This window comes from Physcomitrium patens, chromosome 2 (genome assembly GCF_059467195.1).
Source record: "Physcomitrium patens ecotype Gransden chromosome 2, ASM5946719v1, whole genome shotgun sequence".
Lineage (NCBI taxonomy): Eukaryota > Viridiplantae > Streptophyta > Bryopsida > Funariales > Funariaceae > Physcomitrium > Physcomitrium patens.
In genome coordinates, this window is record NC_143411.1 from 17,744,825 (window position 1) to 17,770,755 (window position 25,931).

Below are 25,931 nucleotides of genomic sequence, written 5' to 3' on the forward strand. Positions count from 1 at the left end.
CTACACCAAGTCATACTACTGCTCCTACAATGGAACATCATTCAAGTTTCAAAGAACCAAAAATTAGATTTCTTCAGAAGTTTGATGGCATAAGATCTAAGTTTTGAGGATTCATCAACTAGGTACAACTGGTGATTGAACTAAAACCTCAAAGTTATCCAATTCAAGGATCACAATTTAGGTTTATTAAAATACTACTTTCAGATTTTGCTTTATTATGATTTTTATCATTTCTTAAATGGCGTATTCTAATATTGAATAATTTGAAAGCATTCTTAATGGAGTTTTGATCTATGTATGGAGAATATGATGTAATCCATCTTGTAACCAATAAGATTCATATCTTGTGATAAGGCAATCAATCAGTGACATTATATGCTTTACAATTTCAACAATTAGTGACAGATATCAAGTAGAATAATGCAGTACTCATTAGCCAATTTTTCTATGGATTATAATATGAAGTAAAGAAATTGATGCTCAATTTATAGAATCCTCAAACATTGAGTCAAGCAATTGATTTTGTTGTGAAATGTGATAATTGGCTTTTTGAGTTTCAATTTGAGAATCGCACAAGGAAACTTCAACATTATTACAATTCAATGATGATACCAACGACTTCTCAATCTAAATATTTGGAAGTAAAAGATATGCAAATTAATGGAGTACGTTTCAAACCTCTTATCGAACATGAAAAGACTTATCATCATCAAGAAGGATTATGTTTATATTATAGAGAAGCTAAGCATATTGCTCAATATTATCCAAAGAAATGACTCAACTACAAAATGAGGAGTATTGCTGTCAAAGATGAAAAAATATCGAAAAATAAATTTTTCTAGCTACAATAAGAATCGAGGAGTTAGAATCTTGTATAATTCTTAATGAAGGTCCTATTCTCTCCTCAAAATCCTCTCCTTGTTTTACAATAGATGTGTATTTAGGATCTAATAATCACAAAGCCTCTACCTTAATTGATTCAAGAGCCTCAGCTTGTTTTTTAGATGAAGAATTTGTTAAAAGTCATAATAAATAATTAGTAAAAAAAATTAAATTTTTACACGTAGAATTCATAGACAATCATCCATTATCTTTTGGAGATGTAACTCATGAAACACTTCCTATAGTTGTAGTAATAAATGGTTATAAAAGTGGTATAATTTTAAATTAGATCTCCCTTTAATCCAGGTCATTATAGGTTTATCATGGCTAAAAAAGTATAATTCTATCATAGATTGGATTTTTCATAAACTTGACTTTTCTTCAAACATCATTAAGAATTTTTTTAATTCAGTAGAAAGCCATGAGTCTAATGTAGTCAAACCTATACTTGTAGGTGTAAAAGTTTTTTTGTATGCTATAAAAGAATGATCATCTTTTGTTATTTACGCTATACCCATTTTAAATGATAGAAAGTTTTCAAGTAAAATTCTAAGTCAATATCAAGATTTTTAAGATATTTTTGAAAAAAATGTAGATATTCTCATGGAGCATCATCTATATGATTATTCAATTGATCTTAAAGAAAAAACTCAGTCGCCATTTGGTCCAATCTATAGTTTATCACCAAATGAGTTGATTGAACTCAAGAAGTACATTAATAAGAACTTGGTCAAGAATTTCATATGCCATTCAAAATCTTCTGCAGGAGCTCCTATCTTATTTGTGAAGAAAAAAGATAGATCATTGCAAATATGTGTGGATTATTGAGGATTCAATAAGATTATCATTAAGAATAGATATCCTATGTATTTGATATATGGACTTCTTGATCAATTAAATCAAGTTAAGATCTATATAAAAATAGATCTATGAAGAGCATACAATTTGGTCCATATTAAAGAAAGAGATGAATGGAAGACTACATTTTGAGCAAGGTATGGATACTTTGAATATAATGTCATGCCTTTTGGACTCATGAATGCACTAATTGCTTTTCAATATCTTATGAATGATATTTTTTTATAAGTTTCTAGATAATTTTATTATATGTTACTTAAACGATATTTTAATCTTCACTAAGAATATAAAAGAATATGAAGTTCATGTTTATTGTGTGTTACAAAAATTTAGAGATGCAGGATTGTACGCTAAGATAGAAAAGTGTGTATTCTACATTCTTTCAAGTTGATTTCTTAGGATACAACATTTCAAACAATAGTCTCTTGATGGATTCTAAAAAAATCATCCAATTATGGATTGAAAGATTCTAAAAATAATAAGAGTTGTACAATGCTTTTGAGATTTACCAATTATTACCAGGATCTTCATGAAGAACTTTTCTCAAGTTGGAGTGCTACTTATATGCTTAATTTGTAAAAACAAGCTTAAGTGGAATAAAGAAGCTTAAGCATCATTTGAAGCTTTGAAGAAAGCTTTTACTTCTATACCAATCCTGCATCATGTCGACTTCTCCAAAGTATTTTTTAAAGACACAGATGCATCTGACTTTGCCTTGAGTGTAATCTTGTCACAAATAGGAGCAAATAAAAAACTTCATCTAGTAGCTTTTCATTCAAAAAAAATTTAGCAGCCAAGATTAATTATGAAATCCATGACAAGGAACTTCTTATAATCGTGGATTCTTTTTAAGAATGTCATCATTATTTAGAAGATGCTTGAAGTCCAGTCACTATATATATAAATCACAAGAACCTTGAGTATTTCATGTCTACACATATTTTGAATCATCGCTAAGTTCATTGGAATATGTCTTAGTCGAGATTCAAATTCAACATTACTTATTGGCTAGGAAAACAATAAGATTTGTTTGGTGCCTTTTCTAAACATTCTTATCTTGTACCAAAAGAAGAAGAAGCAGCTTTTGATTAACAAAAGATAATTTTATTGAAGCTAGAATAATTTCATTTCCAAGCAATGAAATCAACATTGATTGTTGATTTGACTTTTTCAAGCAGATCCAAGCAAGTATGTCCTTAGACCTTTTTGTTCATGATATTAAAAATAATTCTTCTAAGCCTCAAGATACTTCCAAGTTTGAGTTTTGAAGAGAATCTACTCTAATTTGAAGGACGCTTAAATGTTCCTAAAAGAGAAACATAGTTATGTGCTCTTGAAGCTTTTCACAATTTTCCTATAGCAAGATATTTTGGATATAATAAGACTTTGGAGCTTATATCTAGAAATTATTAGTGGCCTCAAATATAGAAGGTTGTTAAAGAATTTTTGTAGACATGTGATGTTTGTTCAAGATCAAAAATTCCTTGTCATCAACTTTATAGACTCTTCCAACCATTATCAATACTAGAACGACTATGGTCTTTTGTCCCTATGGATTTTTATTAAAGTAAGTAAGTATTATCTTAAGTAAGTTATTAATAATCAAAGGACAACAAAAGAGTGAAGGAAAATAAGCGAAGTAGTGGCTAGGGTTAAGATGGCAGCTAGGTTAAGAAAGAACCTAAGATTTAGTTGGATGAAATAAAAGTAGATGTAATATCAAGAAGATGGAAGTTATCTCATTGGTTAGCAACCACCACCTATAAGTAAAGGGTATTGGAAGTGGGAGGTATCTCATTCCACACTTCTTTTATGTCTAACCTTGCTAATTTCTACTTACTTGTGTCTTCCTTATTGTATTTATTCAATAATTTTATCACAAATCTTCTAATTTCAAATTCATATGATTCCACATTTGTGATTGTAGATTATTTCACCAAGATGGCATATTTTGTACCATGTACAAAATTTATTACATGTAAACAAATAGCTAAGCTCTTCCTTGATAACATCTATTGCTATCATGGATTATATAAAGATATTATATCAAATAAAGAAACATAATTTTTATTAAGATTTTGGAGAAGCTCTTTTCAAGATATTGAAGGTGGATATAAAACTATCTTTGGCTTTCCACCGTCAATCTAATGGACAAAAAAGAGGTAAATCAAGTTTTGGAGCGATATTTGAGGTATACCATCAACTATCAATAAGATGATTGGACAATTCTTTTGCCATTGGTAGGGTTTACTTATAATAATTCAAGTACATTCTTCTCTCACCAAATACTTTTCTTTGCCAATTATGGTTATCATCCATAATTTGACACTTTTAACTTTTCAAAAGTTGATAATCTTACGACAAAAGATGTGGCAAATTGCTTATCAGAGCTACATGCAACAATGAAGGTATAATTAAAAGAAGCTCAAGAATGATAAAAAGCCAACATAAATGTCTATCATAAAGAACAACCTCAATCCTATGTGAGGGATAAGGTATGGTTACTTCGTCATAATATTAAAACTATTTGTCCTTGTGATAAGCTGGATTATCATAAGCTTGGACCATTTCCCATTTGTGAACAAATCAATGTACTTGCTTATTGATTACACCTATTAGAATCTATGAAAATCCATCTTGTATTCTATGTATTTTTATTTGAGCCATATAAGACAATGGATATATAAGGAATGAGAAAAATGTCACCACCTCTTGTAAAAGTCAATAATAATAAAAAAAAAAATTGAAGTGGAAGAAGTCTTAGATTTAAGACAATGCTAAAATAGGTTAAAATATTTGGTACATTGGTATAGATATGACATTATGTCACGGACATACTCATGTAAGCTAGTAATTACATATACAAATAGGTGGAAGTAAGTAAAAGTAAGTTAATTCTATAATATTTAACATGGAAGCTTTCTAGAAGCTTCATAGACACTGCTTTGACTTCATAGGTATCTTTAATTGACTTTTTGGATTAGAAACATGGTCAACAAGTTGGCCATATGCCACACATATTGTTAGCTTGAAGATCAAGCTAACTATATGGCCCACATAAAGAAAAACTTGCTTTATAAGTCAAGGCATGTGTCTTACTGAAAGTCAAGCATATTGGAGGTCCTATGGAGCGTCGCCACATAGCCTCTAGTTAGATAGTATATATAGAGACAAGAGTAAAGCCCTCTTTACTCTTGTCAATTCTTTCTTGCTTCTAATCTAGTTTCAAGGATCTCTAGTTTTCTTATCTTTTGGCAATAGCCATTCCAGTTTCTCTTTCAATATACATACTTATTTATTTATATTTTATTACCTTTCTTTGAGTGAAGGCTTACTTGTCTGAATTTCTTTTTATCGAGTTCTTGTCCTTGACAGTTGACAAGAGTACACCTAAAATATCGAGCTTTGTCTAATCTTGATTAAGAGTGAGTTATGTCTTTTCTTGATAAGATATAAGCATATTAGAAGTTGCGGATTATCCTCTCTAAAGCGATATTGTCCTTAGTATTTTCTTTATTCTCAAGTCTGTCTTCTATTTGTCTTGAGTGATATTAGACATCTTATCTTTTTAAGTGTTATCATGGCAAAACTTGTTGAAATGAAGAGTCCAATGGCACAAATGCAAGAACAATTGAGAGAGTTAATACTTGCGATGCATCAATTCAATTTACCACCACAGAGAACAAGATTGGCAGGAAGTGAAGATATAGAAATGATTGGAGCTACTTGAATATCTGCACCAAATCATGTCCTTTCTCCTATGGTGGAATGCCCTTCTAGTATTAGAGAACTAAGAATTGTCCTACCCGAGAAGTTTGATGGCACCAAATCCAAGTTTCAAGGATTTATCAATCATGTACAACTTGTGATTGAACTTCAACCCCAAAGCTATCCAACTCTAGGATCTGAAGTTAGATTCATTGGTATGCTTCTTTCAGGTTCAGTACTATCGTAGTTTTCATCTTTTCTTGAATGACGAGATCCAATATTAGATAATCTAGAGACTTTTCTAGCGGAGTTTTGATCCATGTATGGAAAACATGATGCAATTCATGTTGCAACCAATAAGATCCATATTTTACGGCAAGGCAATCAATTAGTAACGTTGTACGCTTCACAATTTCGATAACTTGCAACTGATATCAAGTGGGATGATGCTGCACTTATTAGCCAATTTCTCTCTGATTACTGATATGAGGTAAAAAAATTAATGCTCAACTTACCTAATCCTTAAACATTGAGTCAAGCAATTGACTTTCTTTGTGAAGTGCGACAATCACCTTTTTGAATTTCGATCGAGAACCGACTTCAACATTACTATAATTCAATGGCAACACCAACACCTCTTCAATACATACATTTGAAAGTAGAAGATATGCAAATTGATGCGGTATGTTTCAAACCTCTTACTTTCAAGAAGAAAAGACTCGTCGTCGTCGAGAAGGATTATGTTTATATTGTGGAAAACTAAAGCACACCTTGCTCAACATTGTCCAAAGAAATGGCGTAATCACAAAATAAGGAGTATGGGGTGAAAGAGGACATGATATGTCGGAAAATGAGTTTGTCAAATTCTGATAGGGATCGTCGTGGTGGAACCTTGTACAACATCTAGTAAAGGTCTTATTCTCTCCTCGAGCCCTCTCCTTGTTTTACATTAAATGTTATTTTAGGACCTAAATATTACAAAGTCTCTTCTTTATTAGATTCAAGAGCCTCGGCATATTTCTTAGATGAAGAATTTACTTAAAAGACATAACATATCTTTAGTAAAGAAAACTAAACTGTTCATATAGAAGTCATAGATGGTCGTCCATTGTCTTACGGGGATATTACTCACGAAATCCTTCCTATAGAAGTAATAATCAATGGTCATAATAGCTTTGTAGTATTTAATATCATTAGATCTCACTCTAATACAATCATTTTAGATTTATCATGGTTAGAAAAATACAACCTCAAATAGATTGGATTTTCCTAACTCTTAGTCTCTCTAAAAGTATAACTAATAGTGTAGTTAATCAAGTAGAGAGTCATAAGTCAGATTCAATTAAACCCGTATTTATAGGTGCAAAAGCTTTCTTATATCTTTGCTATGAAAGAATCACCATATATTATTTATGCAACACCTATTTCTCTTTGGTGGAAAGACTTCAAGTGGCATTCCAAGCCAATATCAAGAATTTCAAGATGTATTCAAAAAAAAGAATGCGGATACACTCTTGGAATATCGTCCCTATGATTGCTCAATTGACCTTCAAGAAGGAGCACAACCACCATTCGGACCAATCTACGAGTTTATCACAAAATGAGTTGACTGAACTCAAGGAGTATATTAAAGAAAATCTAGCCAAGAATTTCATACGCCATTCTAAATCTCTGACAGGAACTCTAATTCTATTTATGAAGAAAAAAGATGGATCATTGCAAAGTGTGTTGATTATCGAGGACTCAACAAGATTACTATCAAGAACAGGTATCCACTACCTTTAATATGTGGACTTCTTGATTAGCTAAATCAAGTTAAGATCTATACAAAAATAGATCTCCATGGAGCATACAATCTAATACGCATCAAAGAAGGAGATGAATGGAAGACTGCGTTTCGAACTAGATATGGATATTTTGAATACAACGTTGTCGTATTACGTGCTATCTTGCTTGAGAATGCGTTGGACATCCGTCGTAGGAGGTAGTATGGTGTTTCGCTAGTCTCAAGTAGTCTATCGTGTTCTTGACTACCCTAATACAATCTTAATTTTAGACCATGAACTTCGACAATTTGTGATCCTCAATCTATCCTTCCGACTTGTTGTGAAACATCTATCGTTAGTGTCTCTGCAAGCCCTTTCGAATGCTCGAAGTTCCAATTCAACTCCACTTACAGATTGTGAGGCTATCTTTGTAATTTGCATCGATGTCCCTTGGCCACTCGTCGATATTCCTCTTATCCCTGTCGGTAGGTCCCCAATTATCATAGAAATCCTAAACAACCCCCGATTCGCCAACTCCCAAAACCTCTTTAAACTGTTGGCAGATATCTTCTATCCGTATAGTCAGATTAATACAACCACGCATGCATTCAACATATTCAACCTTCTAGACAACTCTGAATTTCAACCACAGAAATATCTCTCATTTCATCAATAATCAAGAGTACCAGCCTTTTCTCTCTTTTGAAAAAAAAAATCTAGTTCACCAATATAACACTGACATTGCCTCAGTCTTCCCAAAACCCTATAAAGAAGAAAAAAAAAAAAAAAAAAAAAAAAAAAAATCCAATTCTCTGTCTTTTCTCCCTCCAAAGCATGAAGCTAGCTCTCCAACCTAAAATCCCTGATTCTCCCCCTTTTTTTCATTTCTTAACCTATCCTCTCCTTTAAGCCTCAGAAGATTCTGTTCTCTCACCTTGGACTCCCCAAATTGGAACAGCCGATAGAGCTTTCTCTCTCATTTTTGCCTTTAAGAGATCCTTTTACCGAAAGGACGTTCCCGGAACTGCACAAAGAACGGAACAGCCTAAAACGGAATCGAAGCCCCGTAATTGGATTGCATTAGATTACCCGACTAAGTTAGGTCTCATATTGGGTAAAAGGCCCGTAATATGACCTAGATTAGAGGTCTTCTGAAATTGGATCCAATTGGCTCTTCGAATCAGGCTCACCCGTCGTTGAATTGATCCTTTCTCTTTCTGATGACTCCCGTTATTGGAATCGAATGGAGCATTTTGTTACTGGTGAGTATGCCCGGTTTGGCTATGAGGGTGATTGAACACGACCTCTCAGTATTTGTACTGGAATTGGCCACCGCTTCTAACACCCAAGATGACTAAATATTAATAAATCTTCTTCATTTATATTTTCATCATATAGACGTATTACAACACGACAGCATCATGCCTTTTGGACTTACAAATACACCAGCAGCTTTTCAACATTTAATCAATGATGTTTTTTGAGAGTTTTTGGATGATTTTGTGGTCTGTTATCTAGATGACATCTTGATCTATTCTAAAAATCCAAAAGAACATGAACTTCATGTTCGTCATGTGTTTACAAAAATTAAGAGATGCAGGACTCTATGCCAAGATAGAAAAGTGTGTATTCCACACTACTCAAGTCGATTTCTTAGGTTACATCATTTTAAATGATGGACTTATGATAGATCCTAAGAAAGTTCAAACTATTATAAATTGGAAGATCCCAAAAACGGTAAGAGATGTCCAATATTTTTTGGGATTTGCCAACTACTATCGAATCTTTATAAAGGACTTCTCTCGAGTTGCAGCTCCACTTACATGTTTGACTTGTAAAGATAAATTCCAATGGAATCAAGAAACGGAAGTTGCTTTTGAATCTTTGAAGACATTGTTTATTTCTATACCAATCTTGTATCGTGTTGATTTTTTTAAAGCATTCTTTATGGAAACAGATGCATTAAACTTTGCTCTAGGTGTGGTTTTATCACAAATGGGAACAGATGACAAACTTCATTCAGTAGCCTTTCATTCAAGAAAATTCTCAGCAGCAAAAATCAATTATGAGATCCATGATAAAGAACTTCTTGCAATTATGGATTCTTTTCAAGAATGGCATCATTATCTAGAAGGCGCTTCTAGTCCAATCACTGTATATATGAATCACAAGAATCTTGAGTATTTTATGTCAGCACGTGTATTAAATCGTCGTTAAGCTTGTTGGAGTATGTCTTTATCAAGATTCGAGTTCATCATCACTTATCAACCAGAAAAACAACAAGGTTTGTCCGATGCCTTGTCTAGACATTCTTATCTTGTACCAAAAGAAGGAGATGCAGCTTTTGAGCAACAAAGAACGGTTCTCTTGAAGCCGGAGCAATTTCATCTTCGAGCAATAAAATCAACATTGATTGTTGATTTAACTTTTCTTAAGCAAGTCCAGTTAAGTTTGTCTTCAGACCCTCTTGTTCATGATATCAAGAATAATTCTTTTAAATCTCATGATCCCTCTAAATTTGAATTCAAGAACAACCTACTCTATTTCGAAGGACGCCTATCTGTTCCAGAAGGAGAAGCACGTTTACATATTCTTCAAGCTCGTCACGACTTTCCAGCAACAGGATATTTTGGATATAATAAGACTTTGGAGTTGATATCTAAGGATTTTTGGTGGCCTCAAATGTGGAAGGCAGCCAAAGATTTTGTACAATCATGTGATGTTTGCTCAAGATCAAAAACTCCTCATCATCGACCTTTTGGACTTCTTCAGCTATTACCCATTCCAAAACAACCATGGTCTTCTGTTTCTATAGACTTCATCACAGATCTTTCAATCTCAGGTTCTTATGACTCTATATTCATGATAGTAGATCATTTTACCAAGATGGCACATTTTGTACCATGTATAAAATCTATCACAAGTGAAGAAATAGTTAAGCTCTTTCTTGACAATATCTATCGCTATCATAGATTACCCAAGGATATTATATCAGATAGGAGAACTCAATTTGTATTAAGATTTTGGTGGATTCTTTTTAAGATTCTAAAAGTGGATATAAAACTATCTTCGACATTCCATCCTCAAACTGATGGACAAACGGAGCGTGTTAATCAAGTTTTGGAGCAATATTTAAGATGTACCATTAATTACCAACAAGATGATTGGACAACTCTTTTGCTATTGGCAGAGTTTGCTTACAATAATATGGTACATTCTTCTACAAAACAAACACCTTTTTTTGCTAATTATGGTTATCATCCATAACTTGATACTTTTGACTTCTCAAAAGTTGATAATCCTGTTGCAAAAGATTTGACAATTCATTTATCAGAGCTACATACAACAATGAAGGCGCAGTTAAAAGAGGCTCAAGAACAACAAAAGGTCAATGCGGATGTTTATCGAAAGGAACAACCACCATTCCTCTTGGGTGATAAGGTATGGCTACTTCATCGTAATATCAAGACCACTCATCCTTGTGACAAGTTGGACTATCGAAGGCTAGGACCATTTTCTATTTCTGTACAAATCAATCCAGTTGCATATCATTTATATCTACTGGAGTCAATAAAAATCCATCTAGTATTCCACGTATCTCTTCTTGAACCATACAAGAGAGTGGACATACCAAGAAGATGACAAGCTCCACCTCTTCCTATAAAAGTGGACAATAATGAAGAGTTTGAAGTAGAAGAAGTCTTAGATTCAAGGCGGCGCCAAAATAAATTGAAATATCTTGTCCATTGGCACGGATATGATATTAGTGAATGCACATGGGAGCCAATAAAGAATCTTGTAAATGCAGCAAAGGCAATGGAGGCTTTTCATCAACGACATCCATCAAAATGAAGATGAAAACCTTCTTTATAAAAGAAACAACATCTAGGCAAGATAACATTCTACTTTCAATCCTTGTTCGTAGCTTCTTTGTAGTTGTGATGCTCAGGAGATGGAGAACCAACAACCAGTGGATTTGACTCAAGAGCCTTCATTTGTTGTCCTACCGGATGAGACATTACAATTGTCACAACCTTCAAGATGACGCAATTGAGATGAAGATCTTCAAGAAAAACATATTCTTCCTCAAATAGATGGCGAGATACAACGCGTTTGGTATCACGATTTAGGAAGGGACTCCCGATGTTTGGTGATTTTGTTAGAAGTAGGAACAACTCCTGATGGTGTTCCAAATGTTCTATTCGAAAGAAGTTATGAAGGCCTCAACAATGATCAAATAACTGGGTGGTCTTCCCACCCTGGTATGGGACACTACCGATGGTTGAGAGGCCCTATCAATCATCTTCGAAGAGAACAAAGATCAAAGTATGTGGCGAATATAATTTATTGCATCATAGATTTCTTCGACATATGATGATCGCTCCTCGTGGAACTCGTCCCTAGAAGGGGGGATAATGTCATGGACATACTCATGTAAGCTAATAATTACATATACAAATAGGTAGAAGTAAGTAAAAGTAGATAAAAGTAAGTTAATTCTATAATATTTAATATGAAAGCTTCCTAGAAGCTTCATAGATGTTGCTTTGACTTCATAGGTGTCTTTAATTGACTTTTTGGATTAGAAACGTGGTCAACAAGTTGGCCATGTGCCACACATGTTGTTAGCTTGAAGATTAAGCTAACTATATGGCCCACACAAAGAAAAACTTGCCTTGTAAGTCAAGGCATGTGTCCTACAAAGTCAACACATATTGGAGGTCCTATAGAATGTCGCCATATAGCCCTTAGTTAGATAGTATATATAGAGACAAGAGTGAAGCCCTCTTCACTCTTGTCAACTCCTTTCTTGCTTCTAGTCTAGTTTCAAGGGTCTCTAGTTTTCTTGTCTTTTGGCAATAGCCATTCCAGTTTCTCTTTCAATATACATACTTATTTATTTATATTTTGTTACCTTTCTTTGAATGAAGGCTTACTTGTCTAAATTTCTTTTTTATCGAGTTCTTGTCCTTGACACATTAATGAATATACATGGAAGCCATCTAAGAATCTAGCAAATACATCTATCAAAGTTAAAGCTTTTTATCAACATCCATCAAAACTAAGATGAAGAGTCAAGAAATTCTTTGCTATAAAGCAAAGCAAGTCCATTGGAGATTTCATTCTATCTTGTATAATTGTTTCTTTGGATTTTTTATTACTTATGAGATGGTGAACTAACAATCAGTAGATTTAACTCAAAAGCTATCATTTACTGAGCTACCACATGAGATATTGTAACTATCACAACCTTCGAGACAATAAAATCGAGATGAAGATCTTGAAGAATGATATTTGTTTCTTTGAATAGATGGTGAGATCCAATGCATTTGATACCATGACCTTAAAAAGGACTCTTGGTATTTAGTGATACTTTTGGAGGTAGGAATTAGTTTTGATGGTATTATTAATGTTTTGTTTGAAAGAAGTTATGAAGGCCTTAATAATGATCAAATATCAAGGTGGTCTTCTTGCCTTGGATTTATCATGGATATATATATATTAACTTCAATAGTTACTTATATAATTATATAGAAGTAGGTTAATATAGATTAATTTCATAAAATCTTCTAGGAAAGCTTTCTAGAAGCTTCATAAACATGATTTTGGACTTTAGATGTATTTATGGGATAAAAAGTTGGTCAACAAGTTAATCACATGTTGGTAGCTTGTGAAATAAGTTAATTCTATATAATAGCTTATGGAATAAGCTAACTATATGGCACATATATAGATAACTTACCTTATAAGTTAAGAAATGTAGTTAGTAAAGTCAACTTATTTTAGAGGTCTTATAGGACATTGCCATGTAGCTCTTAGTTAAGAATATATATAGAAGGAAGAGTAAAGCCTATTTCACTCTTATCAATGCGATTCTAGTCTTTAGTCTTATTTCAAGGCTTTTTAATTTTTTTGTTTCTGGCAATAGTTATTCTAATTAATATTACATTACGTTTTGAGTGACTTTTTAGTTCTCTTCATTGACACAAGACTATATTGAAGATTTTTTTTTTTTCAGATTTATATCCCTGATAGTTTGATAAGAGTGCTAACATATTTTTTTTTGTCTTATTTTAGAAGTGAGTAGATTATCTCACTTCTATTGTTGTGTTTTGAAGGTTATGGACTACCCACCTTTAAAAAAAAAAAAAATCTTATAGTGATCTTTTTCTTAAAGACAGTGGATTATCCCTCTTTGTAGAAATTTTTATTAGAGGTTGCGGATTACCATCTTCTAATTTAACCTTTTAGATTTGTTTGAGTTGTCTATGGAAGAAAAGATTATAGATGCTACTCGTAGAAGAAGCAAGAATAGATTTACAACTATTTCAGATCTTCATGAGCTTATCAACACTCTTACAGTGGAAATCTTAAACATTTTTAATATGAATCATGGAAATATTATGCCTATGCCTATGAAAGAATTTCAGAGTCTGTGGCAAGAAGTTGTGCAATTGAAGGAAGCAAGTAGATCGACCTCACAACCAAATCTTGGAAGTTTTGCTTCTACAAGTATGATAGGAATAAGGTTTAGTATACTTGAGAAGTTTGATAGAACAAGATCAAAATTTCGAGGATTTTTGCAAAAATTCAAGTTCTATCTAAGGTTGCATCCTTTCCAATACCTTAATGGATTTACTCAAGTTTGATTCATGGGCACACTTCTATCAGGAAGTGTTTTCTTTTAGTTTGTAACTTTAATGAAAAAAGATTTGCAACTCCTTTATTTGTTCCTAAAAGTATTTACAACCACATTTGGAGAAAGTAATCGAGATTAAGTAGTAGAGGCTAAATTCTTATCTTTACAATAAGGATTACTATCAACCACCACATATGCTGCTGAATTTCAAAACCTTGCTTACGATGTGGATTGAAATAACAAAGCACTTATCAATCAATTTCAATCTGGATTGAAGGATAGCATCAAATATTTGTTATTAATAATGCCAAAAGTAGAATCTTTGGAATAATTTATTACTTAAGCCATTGCATGCGACAATCAAATATTTCAAAGGCATCAAGAATAAAGACTTGACTGAAAACAAACAAGTCAAGTAATGGCACCATCTTTCAATTTTTCTAAAACATATTCATTAAAGCTAGAACCAATGTAAATTGATACGATATATTTTAAATCTCTCATAGAACAAGAAAAGATTTGATGTCACCATTAAGATTTGTATTTATATTGTGAAAAAACTAAGCACACTGCTCAAAATTGTCTAAAGAAGCAATACAATTATAAAATGAGGAGCACAATTACCAAAGAAGATAATCTGTCGAAAAACAAGTTTTTCTAGCTACAATAAGAATTGTGCAGCTGAAATCATATACAACACCTAGTAAAGGTCCTATTTTTTTCTTTGATCCCTTACCTTGTTTTATAATAGATGTGTGTTTAGGACCTAAAAATCACAAAGTCTTTGCCTTATTAGATTCAAGAGCCTCAACTTATTTTATAGACAAAGATTTTCTCAAAAATCAAAAAAATACTTATAGTGAAGAAAACTAAACTCATACATGTAGAAGTTATAGATGGTCATTTGTTGTCTTTTGAAAATATTATCTATGAGACTGTTCTTTTAGATGTAACAATTAAAGATCATAATAATATAGTAATATTCAATGTAATAAGATCTCCCTCCAATCCAGTTATTTTAAGATTATCGTGGCTAGAAAAATATAAACCTCAAATATATTGGATTTCTTGTAGCCTTAACTTCTTTGGTAGTATAATCCAAGATTAAGTTAATAAAGTAGAAGTATATAAGTTTAGTATATCCAAATTTTTACTAGTAGGTGTAAGAGCTTTTATGAATGCTGCAAAATAAGGATCATCTTTTGCTATATATGCTATATCCATTTCCAATGATGAAAAAATGTCAAGTGTTATTCCTAGTCAATATGAGGAATTCTAAGATATTTTTTAAAAGAACAATGTAGATATTCTTCTTAAGCATCGACCTTATGATTGTTCAATTGATTTGTAAGAAAGAGCTCAACCACCATTCAAACCAATCTATAGCTTATCGTAGATTGAGTTGCCTCCATTAAAAGAATATATTAATGAGAACTTGGCAAAGAACTTCATATGCCATTCTAAATCTCCAACTGGGGCTCCTATCTTATTTATGAAGAAGAAAGTCAAATCTCTACAGATGTATGTGAATTATCAAGGACTCAATAAGATCACTATTGAAAATAGGTATCTTTTATCTTTGATTTCAGGACTTCTTGACCAACTCAGTCAAGCAAAGATCTATACTAAAATAAATCTACGAGGAGCATAAAACTTAGTTTGTATCAAAGAATGAGATGAATGGAAGATTGCTTTTCAAACTAGATATGGATATTTTGAATATAATGTAATGCCTTTTGGACTCACAAATGCAATGAGTCCTTTTCAATATCTTATGAATGATATTTTTTGTGAGTTTCTAGATGATTTTGTCATTTGTTATTTAGATGACATTCCAATCTATTCTAAGAATATAGAAGAACATGAACTTCATGTTTATTGCATATTATAGAAATTTAGAAATGCAAGATTATATACCAAGTCGGTAAAGTGCATATTCTTTACTACTCAAGTTGACTTTTTAGGATACATCATTTCCAATGAAGGCCTTATGATGGATCCTAAGAAGCTCCAAGCTATCATAGATTGGAAGATTCTAAGAATAATACGAGATATGCAATATTTTTTAGGCTTTACTAATTAATATCAAATCTTCATCAAGAACTTTTTTCAAGTTGCAGCTCCACTTATACATTTGACTTATAAAGACAAACTTGAGTGGAATAAAGAAGCAAAAGTATCATTTGATGTTTTAGAGAAGGAATTTATTTTTGTACCAATCTTGCATTGCATCGACTTTTCTAAGGTATTTTTTATAAAAATAGGTATGTCAGACTTTGCTATAACTGTCATGTTATCATAAATGGAAATAAATAAAAAATTCCACCTAGTAGCTTATCATTCCAAGAAATTTTCAGTAGCCAAGTTTAATTATGAGATCGATGACAAAGAGCTCCTTGCAATCATGGATTTATTTCAAGAATGGTCTCATTATTTAGAAGGCGCCTCAAGTCTAGTCACTATGTATACAGATCATAAGAACCTCAAGTACTTTATGTTAGTATGTATTTTGAATCGTCATCAAGCCTGTTGGAGCATGTCTTTATCCAAATTCAATTTCAAGATCACTATCGATCCAAAAAATAACAAGGTCTATTAGATGCCATTTTTAGATATTCTTATCTTGTACCAAAAGAAGAAGATGCATCTTTTGATCAACAAAGAATGATTCTCTTGAAGTCCAAGCATTTTTATCTTTGAGCAATAAAATCAACATTGACTATTGATTCAACTTTTATTAAGCAAATTCAATCAAGTATGTCTTCTGATTTTTTTGTTTATGATATCAAGAATATTTCTTCTAAGTCTTATGATACTTCAAAGTTTGAATTTAAGAATAACCTACTATATTTTGAAGATTGCCTATATATTCTAAAAGGTGAGGCATGATTATATGTCCTTCAAACTCGTCATGATTTTTCAACAGTCAAACATTTTAGTTATAATAAGACTTTGGAGCTAATATCAACAGATTTTTGGTGGCTTTAAATGTGAGAGGCAATCAAAGACTTTGTACAATCATGTTATACTTGTTCAAGATCCAAAACTCCTCGCTATCGATCTTATGGACTTCTTCAACTGTTACTAATTCTAGAACAACCATAGTCTTTTATTTCCATAGATTTTATCATGGATCTTCCAATCTCAGATTCATATGACTCTATATTTGTAATCATAGATTGCTTCACCAAAATGGCACATTTTGTACTATGTACAAAATCTATTTTAGGTTAAGAAATAGCTAAGCTTTTTATTGACAATATATATCACTATCATAGATTGCTAAAGGATATTATATTAGATAGAAGGACTCAATTTGTATCAAGGTTCTGAAGAATTCTATTGAAGATTCTAAAGATGGATATAAAGCTTTCTTTATCTTTTCATCCTCAAACTGATGGGCAAATGAAATGAGTGAATCAAATTTTGGAGCAATGTTTGAGGTGTACCATCAACTATCATTAAGATGATTGGACAACTCTTTTGCCATTGATAGAGTTTGCATTTAGTAATTCAATACATTCTTCTATTTAACAAATACCTTTCTTCGTCAATTATGATTATCATCCACAACTTGATACTTTTGACTTTTTAAAAGTTGATAATCATGCAGCAGAAGGTTTAGCAAATTATATATCAAAGCTACATGCAATAATAAAAATACAATTTAAAAAAGTTCAAGGATGGCATAAGACCAATGCGGATGCCTATCGTAAGGAGCAACTACAATTCAACATCGGTGACAAGGTATAGTTACTTTTTCACAATATCAAGACTACTCATAATGTAATAAGTTGGACTATTTTACATTGGAATCTTTTTCTATTTGTGAACAAATCAATCTTATTGCTTATCGATTATATCTATCAGAGGCTATGAAGATCCACCATATATTTCATGTATCCCTTCTTTAGCTATATAAGATAGTGAATATTTTGGAAAGAAGACAAATGCCACCTCTTCCTATGGAAGTGGATAATAATTAAGAGTTTGAAGTGGAAGAAGTCTTAGACTCAAGGTAGCACTGAAATAGGTTGGAATATCTTGTTCATTAGCATGGATATGATATTAGTGAATGCACATAAGAGCCATCAAAGAATCTTGTAAATATAACAAAGAGAGTTGAAGCTTTTCATAAACAAAATCCATCTATATGAAGATAAAGAATAACAAATCTTTGCTATAAAAGAAATAAGATCAAAAAAAGATAATATTCTAAATTCTATCTTTCTTTATATCTTATGTATTTTGTGATACTAAAGAGATGGAGAACCAACAACTAACAAATTCAACTCAAGGGCTTTTATTTGCGGACTTACCAGATGAAATATTGTGATTGTTACAACCTTCAAGATGATGAAATCGAGATGAAGATCTTCAAGAACGACATGTCCTTACTTGAATAAATGGCAAGATATAATGAGTTTGATATCACCACCTTAGAAGAGACTTCTAGTATTTGGTGATTTTATTAGAGGTAGGAACAAATCTTGATGGTGTTTCAAATGTTTTATTTGAAAGAAATTACGAAGGCCTCAACAATGACCAGATAATACGGTGGTCTTTCCACCCCAGTATGGGACACTATTGATGGATGAGAGGGCCTATCTACCCTAGTATGGGACACTATTGATGGCTGAGAGGGCCTATCCACCATCTTCAAAGAGAGCAAAGATCGAAGTATGTGGTAAATACAACTCGCCGCATCTTGGACTTCTTCAATATATGAAGACCGCTCTTTATGAAATTCATCCCTAGAAGAGAAGATAATGTCATGGACATATATATTTATTCTAATAGTTACTTATATAATTATGTAGAAATAGATAAATATAAATTAATTTCATAAAGTCTTCTAGAGAAGCTTCTTAAAAGCTTTATAAACATGGTTTTGGTCTTTAGATGTATTTATAGGATAGAAACTTGGTCAAAAAATTAATCACATATTGGTAGCTTGTGGAACAAGTTAATTCCATGTAATAGCTTGTGGAACAAGCTAACAATGTGGCGCATACATAGATAACTTGCCTTGCAAGTTAAGACATGTAGCTAGCAAAGTCAACACGTTTTGGAGGTCTTATAGGATATTGCTATGTAACTCTTAGTTAAGAGTATATATAGAGGCAAGAATAAAGCCTTCTTTACTCTTGACAATGATGTTGTAGTCTTTAGTCTTATTTCAAGACTTTTTAGTCTTTTTATTTTTGGCAATAGTCATTCTAGTTAATATTACATTACCTTTTAAGTGACTTTTTAGTTCTCTTTAGTAATATAAGAGTGTATCAAGGATTTTATTTCTTTGAGATTCATGTCCTTGACAAGTATAGAACAATATTGATGGTTGAAAGAACCTATCAAATATCTTCAAAGGCAACAAAGATCAAAGTACATAGCAAATACAATTTGGCACATCTTGGACTTCATGAACATGTAATTACTGCTCCTTAAGGAACTCGTCTCTAAAAAGGGGAATAATATCATGTACATACATATTTATCCTAATAATTATCTAGATAATAAGAATAGGTAGAAGTAAGTCAAAGTAGATAAATATGACATTATCTTGTAAAAGCTTCTTAGAACCTTCATAGACACTGCTTTGCCTTTATACATATCTATAGGTGATTGATAGGTTGAAAACTTAGCCAAAAAAGAGGCCACATTTCAACATGTTGATCCCTTGTAGTACAAGTTGGAGATATGGTGCATACCTAAGAAACTTGCTTTGCAAAGTAGACATGTGTCTTGCAAGTTGGATGTGTATTAAAGGTCCTATAGCATGTCGCCTCATAGTTCTTAGTTAAGTAGTATATATAGAGGCAAAAGTGAGGCCTTTTTCACTCTTTTCAACTCCTTTCTTGCTTTTAGTTTAGTTTCAAGAGTCATATGTTTTCTAATCTTTAACAATAGTCATTCCAGTTCTTCTTTCAATATACATACTTACTTCTATTTTATCACTTTTCTTTTGACACAAATTCCATGAGTTTATGTATCTTCTTCCAATTTGTATCCTTGATACTTAATGCTTTAAATTAAATATCTAATTCTTAATTTTTTTATATAATAAAATATTTAAATTATAATAGTATAATCTCTAAATAATTCTTTTGGTTGAAAAACACTCTATTATATTGATGACTTGGTATCTTTCTTTAAGAAACTTTTTTCAATTAGAGTTCTCTCACATTGTTAGTTTTTGTTATATTGATATAATACATTGGCTTAAATAAAAACGTTCTTTTTCTTCTCAAGTATTTAGATTGTAAAATATAAGATATTATATAAGATAGATAAAAATAAGGTTGCTATGATTAAAGTATAGATTAATTTGAAGATATTAGTTGAAAATTCTTTTATCTTTAGGTATTTCCAAAACAACTCTACAACAAAGAATAAGTCCATACTATAATTTACCTTGAATATTCCTTCTTTAGCTTAAAATATTCAAGACTATATGATTATTTTTACCTACTGTTTGTATATCTAACAATGACCAAGAAAATAAATAACTCATGAAATAAATGTATATTCAAATTAAAAACTAATATACTCTAAAGATGGTTAATTCTTTAGTATAAGCAATCAACTTATTACTATTGTATAATTTTTTATGTCAAAACTAAAATTAAATCCAAACTTATTTTTAAAGCTAATTAATACTTTACCTTCCAAAAATACTATTAGAAAATCTATTCTTTAAAGCAAAACATTTTTCTTACTTAAGAATCATATATATTCTAATTATTTTTTACTCAATTAAGATCCTTCTATTTGGTAGTTAATTGTAGTCTCAAGGTTAACTTGTTAAGACTAACAAATGAAGTATAAATTGTAGATGAATAAAAAAAGTCCAAAATATTTAGTATAATATGCCTTTTTTAAATCAGATTGTATACAAAGGACCATTCTTTTTCCAATAGATATTTTAAACTATAATTAATTATAAAAATAGATAAAATCATAATCTTGCTTAAGCTATATAGAATCTATATTTGTGAAGACAATGTGTAAAACTACATATTAAAACTATATTTTATTTGAAAATATATATAATTCTAATATAACTTTGTAATAAAAAAAATTATAGGATTTTAACAAATATTTTTTAAAAAGATAACTTTATGCTAAGTCCAATTGTATAGTGCATGTATACAAATATCGATATATAGAGTTCATCCTAAACTTTAATATAAATCATTTTAAATAAATATTAAAAAACCATCATTTAATAAAACTATTACAAAAAGAAAAAACACACATATGACAGACAAATAATATCCCCAAAATAAAAAAGAAAAAAACACAGAGCAAAAATATACTGCAAAAATCAACAACCAGTTACTAACTCAATCAACTGCGACAACAGTAATTGTAAATCATATCTAGAAACAACACTGAATGCAAAACCAACATCTGTTACAAAACATAGTACAAAAAACTTTGAATTTGGATTGAATCACTTGGTATTCTATGATTATTACTGGTCATACCGTTCACATGTATGTCATCATATTCAATCAGTTTTAGCTGTTCCTTTCCCAAAAAAAAAATGCAGTTCAAATAAGCATGATAGTTCTTGTCATATGTTACTCCGACAAGAATGTCTTTCGAAATGTTTTCAACATTGTAAATGTCAAACACACCCACCTTACCAACTTGGTTCTGTTTTACTACATTCTGTTTTGGTTGCATCCAACCAACTAATGTTGCATGACATCAAAGATCAAGCTCCCACGGACTGATACCAACGACAAAACAAAACTGATCGAGCTAACAAGGACTAAACCCATGTGCACAACGACCGATTTACAGGACAAAACATGTTTAATGTGTGCGAGCTGAGCTCTCCATCCCATGACAAACGAATGAGAAGAAAATGAAAACAGAACAAGCAGGGTGTGTTCTGCAGCAGAATGAATAAATTGCGTTTGCGAAGAATACATGGCCCCATCGGGCCCTTATTGTCTTCCAAGGCCCAGTCCCTGGTTGACTCCAGGCGACCTTGGAAAGAAAAAAAAATCTATCACCGCCACTCACGCACATTGTTCATGCGGCTGCGGTATCTAAATTATTCAACCTGGTCCATCGACAGCCTCTCTGTATAAGAAACCTCCTACCCCGGACCTTTTGGACTTCGTAGTCGATGGACGACCTTCAATCTCACCCCGTGCTAGACCTCAACCTCACCTCGTCGGTGAAGCCCAGCTTTATTCAACTGTCTGCTGCGGTGGCAGCAGGACAGCGCTACGGCCCACCTTTTTATTGTCTCTGAACACAATAACCACTCATTCTTGGACTTCTGATCGCCCCATGTACCACATCCGTGCTCAATTTACAAAGATCCCCACTATCCTCGCATTTATCTACCGAACAAAATCCGACACTCCACAAGCCACCAGCAGACGCTCAGCAGACCTTCGACACACTCGCAACTCTACCTTGGCGCCTGCGTCGCGGCAGTCCAGCCTCCAACAACAACTACAAGTCCTAGAACGGCTGGCACAGAAAAATAACACTTCGATCCATCTATTCACCAGTTCAGTATTCTACACCGAGCTTTCACTACACTGCGGCAGTCGTCGTGAAGGCGCAGTTAGTTGTTCTGCTTCACCCACACACCCTTGGAGGGAATGCCGTTCTGGAGCACGAACAGGAGGTAGTATGCGGGAGGGGCGATGGTGTTTCCGGGGACTGCAGTCACCTGCACCGACCAGGCATTGCCCGCCTTTGCAGGCACTGACGTCTTCAACTTCATCTGCCTTTGACCCTGCGCGAAGGAGTGCGTCACGTAGGGAGCGCTGTTCATGTTCACCTCCACTCCGCCCACTCTTTTGCCCACAGTGAAGGTCATGACGAACACCTGCTTGTACTTAATAAACTTGGGATACCCTTGGATGGCAGGCCTCACACCGTTGAATCTGGACATCATCATCATCATCATCAAACAGTCCTTCAAGTTAGCCTAACGTGCACGCCGCCATCATTCCGCACAACAGAACAATGCATCACAAAGGATAAGGACAATCTGTGGGACGTCCAGGTCAGAGACTCACCCTGCACCCAAGTAAGGAGGAGAGAACGCCTCCACTCGCAGTTCAGTCGGGTACTGTCCATTGTACGTGTAGAACTGGTGGGTGTTGCTTCCAGCCAGGAGCACTCTTCCGTCAGCCAGCAAGTTTGCGGTGGAATGGTACAAGCGGGGAATGTTGGTCTTCGCATACACCTGGAACTGCTTTTTCGTGGGGTTGTAGTTCACTGGGTTCAAGGCAGGGTTGTTGGCCATCCCCCATCCCTGATATCCGTTCTGGGCACCGTTGATGATCAAAATATCTCCGGTCGGCAGATTGATCATGTCGCCCATAACACGCCGAATTGGCATGTTCTGCATAGCCCAGTTGGGCTTTCCGGCGGTGGCCACAATTCTCCCGCAGCTGGCCGACGCGGGTGCGTTCGCATTTCCAGAATTCGAGGCACCAGTGGCTGCGCCTCCGCACACCATGATCTCCGCGAACCCGAAGTTCGTCTGCCATGTCAAGGGAAGCATGGCAGCAGATCCAGCAGAAGGGTAGTTACGGGGGTTTCCAGGAATCTGAGGATATCCCCTCACCACCTTGCCCGAGTTCCAGTTCAGTTGCACGGAATCTCTGACCGCGAAAATGAAAAGATCTCCGTTCGGCAACAGATACACGAACGGGTAAAGGTTGTTGTATCCTCCCAGCATGCCCAAGTTGAAGAAGCCTTCTCCGGCTTTCCTCTTGGGGTAAAACTCGTACGAGGGCGTGTTGCGTCCTCCGACAATGATCTGCCGAATACCAGAAGGCAAAAGCTGGTTGGAGGCATACCAGCGGCCGGTTGCGAGGTTCTCTCCGAGTTCAACCCAGTCACAATTACCTCCAGCGCCGCATGGTTGCAGAGTCCTGATTTTCCTGTTGCCCTCGAAGTCACCCCCAGTCTGCACCATTCTCCCATTGTCGAAGAACTGCCCTGATGAGCACCACGTATCCGTGTACACATACAACGGGCGGACCTGGTTGTTCGCCGGGTTGAACATCACGGAGTGCGCATAGCAATCAGTTTTGGAGATGCGCTCCGCAGGCTGTTTGCGGCAGCGACCGTCGGGGAGCTTGATGGCGGAGGGCCCAATGTTGGTACGATCAAGCATGATGACTGTGTTCATGTGCGTAACCGCAGTATGCATTGACGATATACCCGCATTTTTGTTCAACAGAGCCCAACTGCCCTGGGCCGCCACAAGGTATGCGCATGACAACAGGCATTGGAGCGTTACCAGAACCACGAGAGTGGTTTTCGACAAACCCATTGTCACCGTCGCACCTGGAAAACAAACTTTGAATCCAAGACTGAAACGCGATGTTAATCCAGCTCAACTATTTTCTCAACCACTACAGACACCAATGCTGAACAATGCATGCAAGAACGTCAGTATCTCTAACCAAGCATCAACCAAGACGAGGCAGAATAAGACGGTAACAACTTTGATCTCGACTGTGTACAGAGGACTTATAACCCAATGACGGTAGCGTTATACTTGAGAATCCTAGGTGCGTGAAATATGACACATATGCAGCCAGTGCTTCAGGACTGGGACACCCTCCGGTCCCGCAAAGCTGGCCGAGTGGTGATGAATGGCAGGGCGATTGGAGGGTATAAGTAGTGCTGCTGTGCGGAATGCAAAATGAACGTTGCAACCCTCCCAGCCAGCAGGATCGGTGGTAAGGCATCTGTTTTTAGCCATTTCTGCATTTGCGATTGGCTGTGGTGATTATTTCAGAGGTTCTTTGCAGAGCTCCGTGGTAGGGAGCTTTGAAATCTCATCGAAGCATTTTTTTTATGCTTTGAACTTGCGGATGCAAGTTTATTCGGTTTCTATTGTTTACTTAGTCTTGTACATGAGTCGGGACTCGGAGTTGACTTTTAGGGGAGTATGAAGGCAGTGAGCTATCTGCTGGATTGCTTTTAGCAGAGATAGTTACACTCGTGTTTGCTCTGTGGGCAGTAATTATATTAGAAATTTGTTTTGAGGCTTTCGTTCTGTTTATTCTACGTTTGTTGTGGGATGTTATTCTATTTGTTTTGCATTTGGGTTTTAATAGATGACGCGTTTAGCCTATTTTGAGGCAACTTATTGGAAACGGCATTTTAACAGTAAGAACTTGTGATTGAAAATGGCTTCCACAGCGCAATTATACAGACTATGCGGACTGTTTTTCGTGATTGCACATGTCGAACGCTGCGTTTGTGGGGGGGCCTGCTGTGTTTCAGAATCGGTGTTTTTTGCGAGTTGCATTTATTAATAGTAAGTTGTGTTTTAGTTGACTTTCATGTTTAGACGTTGGGATACTATTCCGGTATACGCATTTTAGTTTTGTTCGCTTCTGCAAATGTTAAGGAGTTACAAAATTTAGTTGTTCTCTAATTTTTTTGGTGTGAAATTTGTTTGAGCGGTATTTTGTCATCATACTAGCGAAGGAAGAATATTATGTCAATATAACCATGTGTACTAATATAATATGTGTTAAGATGAACCCAGTTATCCCGTCTCCTGAAGTGTTGTGCTCATGTTCCTCTTGTGGCACTAGTTTCTAATCATGTCATTAGTTTCTAATCATGTCATGAGGTGAGGTTGTTTTTCGAGGTTTATTGAAGTCCCTAAATATATGTTCAGAGTTGAAAATGACCTGTACATGGTATAGATTTCTTGTCTATTCCACAGCCTCGATGAATCCATTTGTTTTTATTATGGATGTGCTTCAGGTTATCCCCTTCAACAGGCCACATGGTCAGTTGTCAGTCTTTTGATGCATGTTGCATGTCTTTTGAAGCAATTTGCATTTCGACCACAGCATAGGAATGTGAGAGGGTTGTTGTCAGCATTTGTTAGTGACTAAATTTTTTGAATTGATTTACAGCATTTTAGCATAAAAATTGGGAAGGTGGGTACTTAGTCTTACAGGGCAAGGAGGCACGATGACACTCAAGAGGGTTAACAGAACTGGTGTGAGGATTTGCTTGGAGTCTGTGCAATGCACACATTGTATCAATGGATTCTAGTTTGA

The 25,931-nt window shown here is 34.3% G+C and overlaps 1 protein-coding gene across 1 annotated transcript; it reads right to left on the bottom strand.

Annotated features, from left to right (window-relative positions):
- Positions 1-21,720: 21,720 nt before the first annotated feature.
- LOC112279109 (aldehyde oxidase GLOX) lies at positions 21,721-24,485 on the bottom strand. The gene is made up of 2 exons (XM_024513236.3): positions 22,908-24,485; positions 21,721-22,772 (listed from the first exon to the last, which is right to left on the bottom strand). The coding sequence occupies exons 1-2, from the start codon at positions 24,173-24,175 to the stop codon at positions 22,448-22,450; spliced, it is 1,593 nt and encodes a 530-aa protein (XP_024369004.1). The 5' UTR covers positions 24,176-24,485; the 3' UTR covers positions 21,721-22,447.
- Between the last annotated feature and the right edge of the window lie 1,446 nt (positions 24,486-25,931).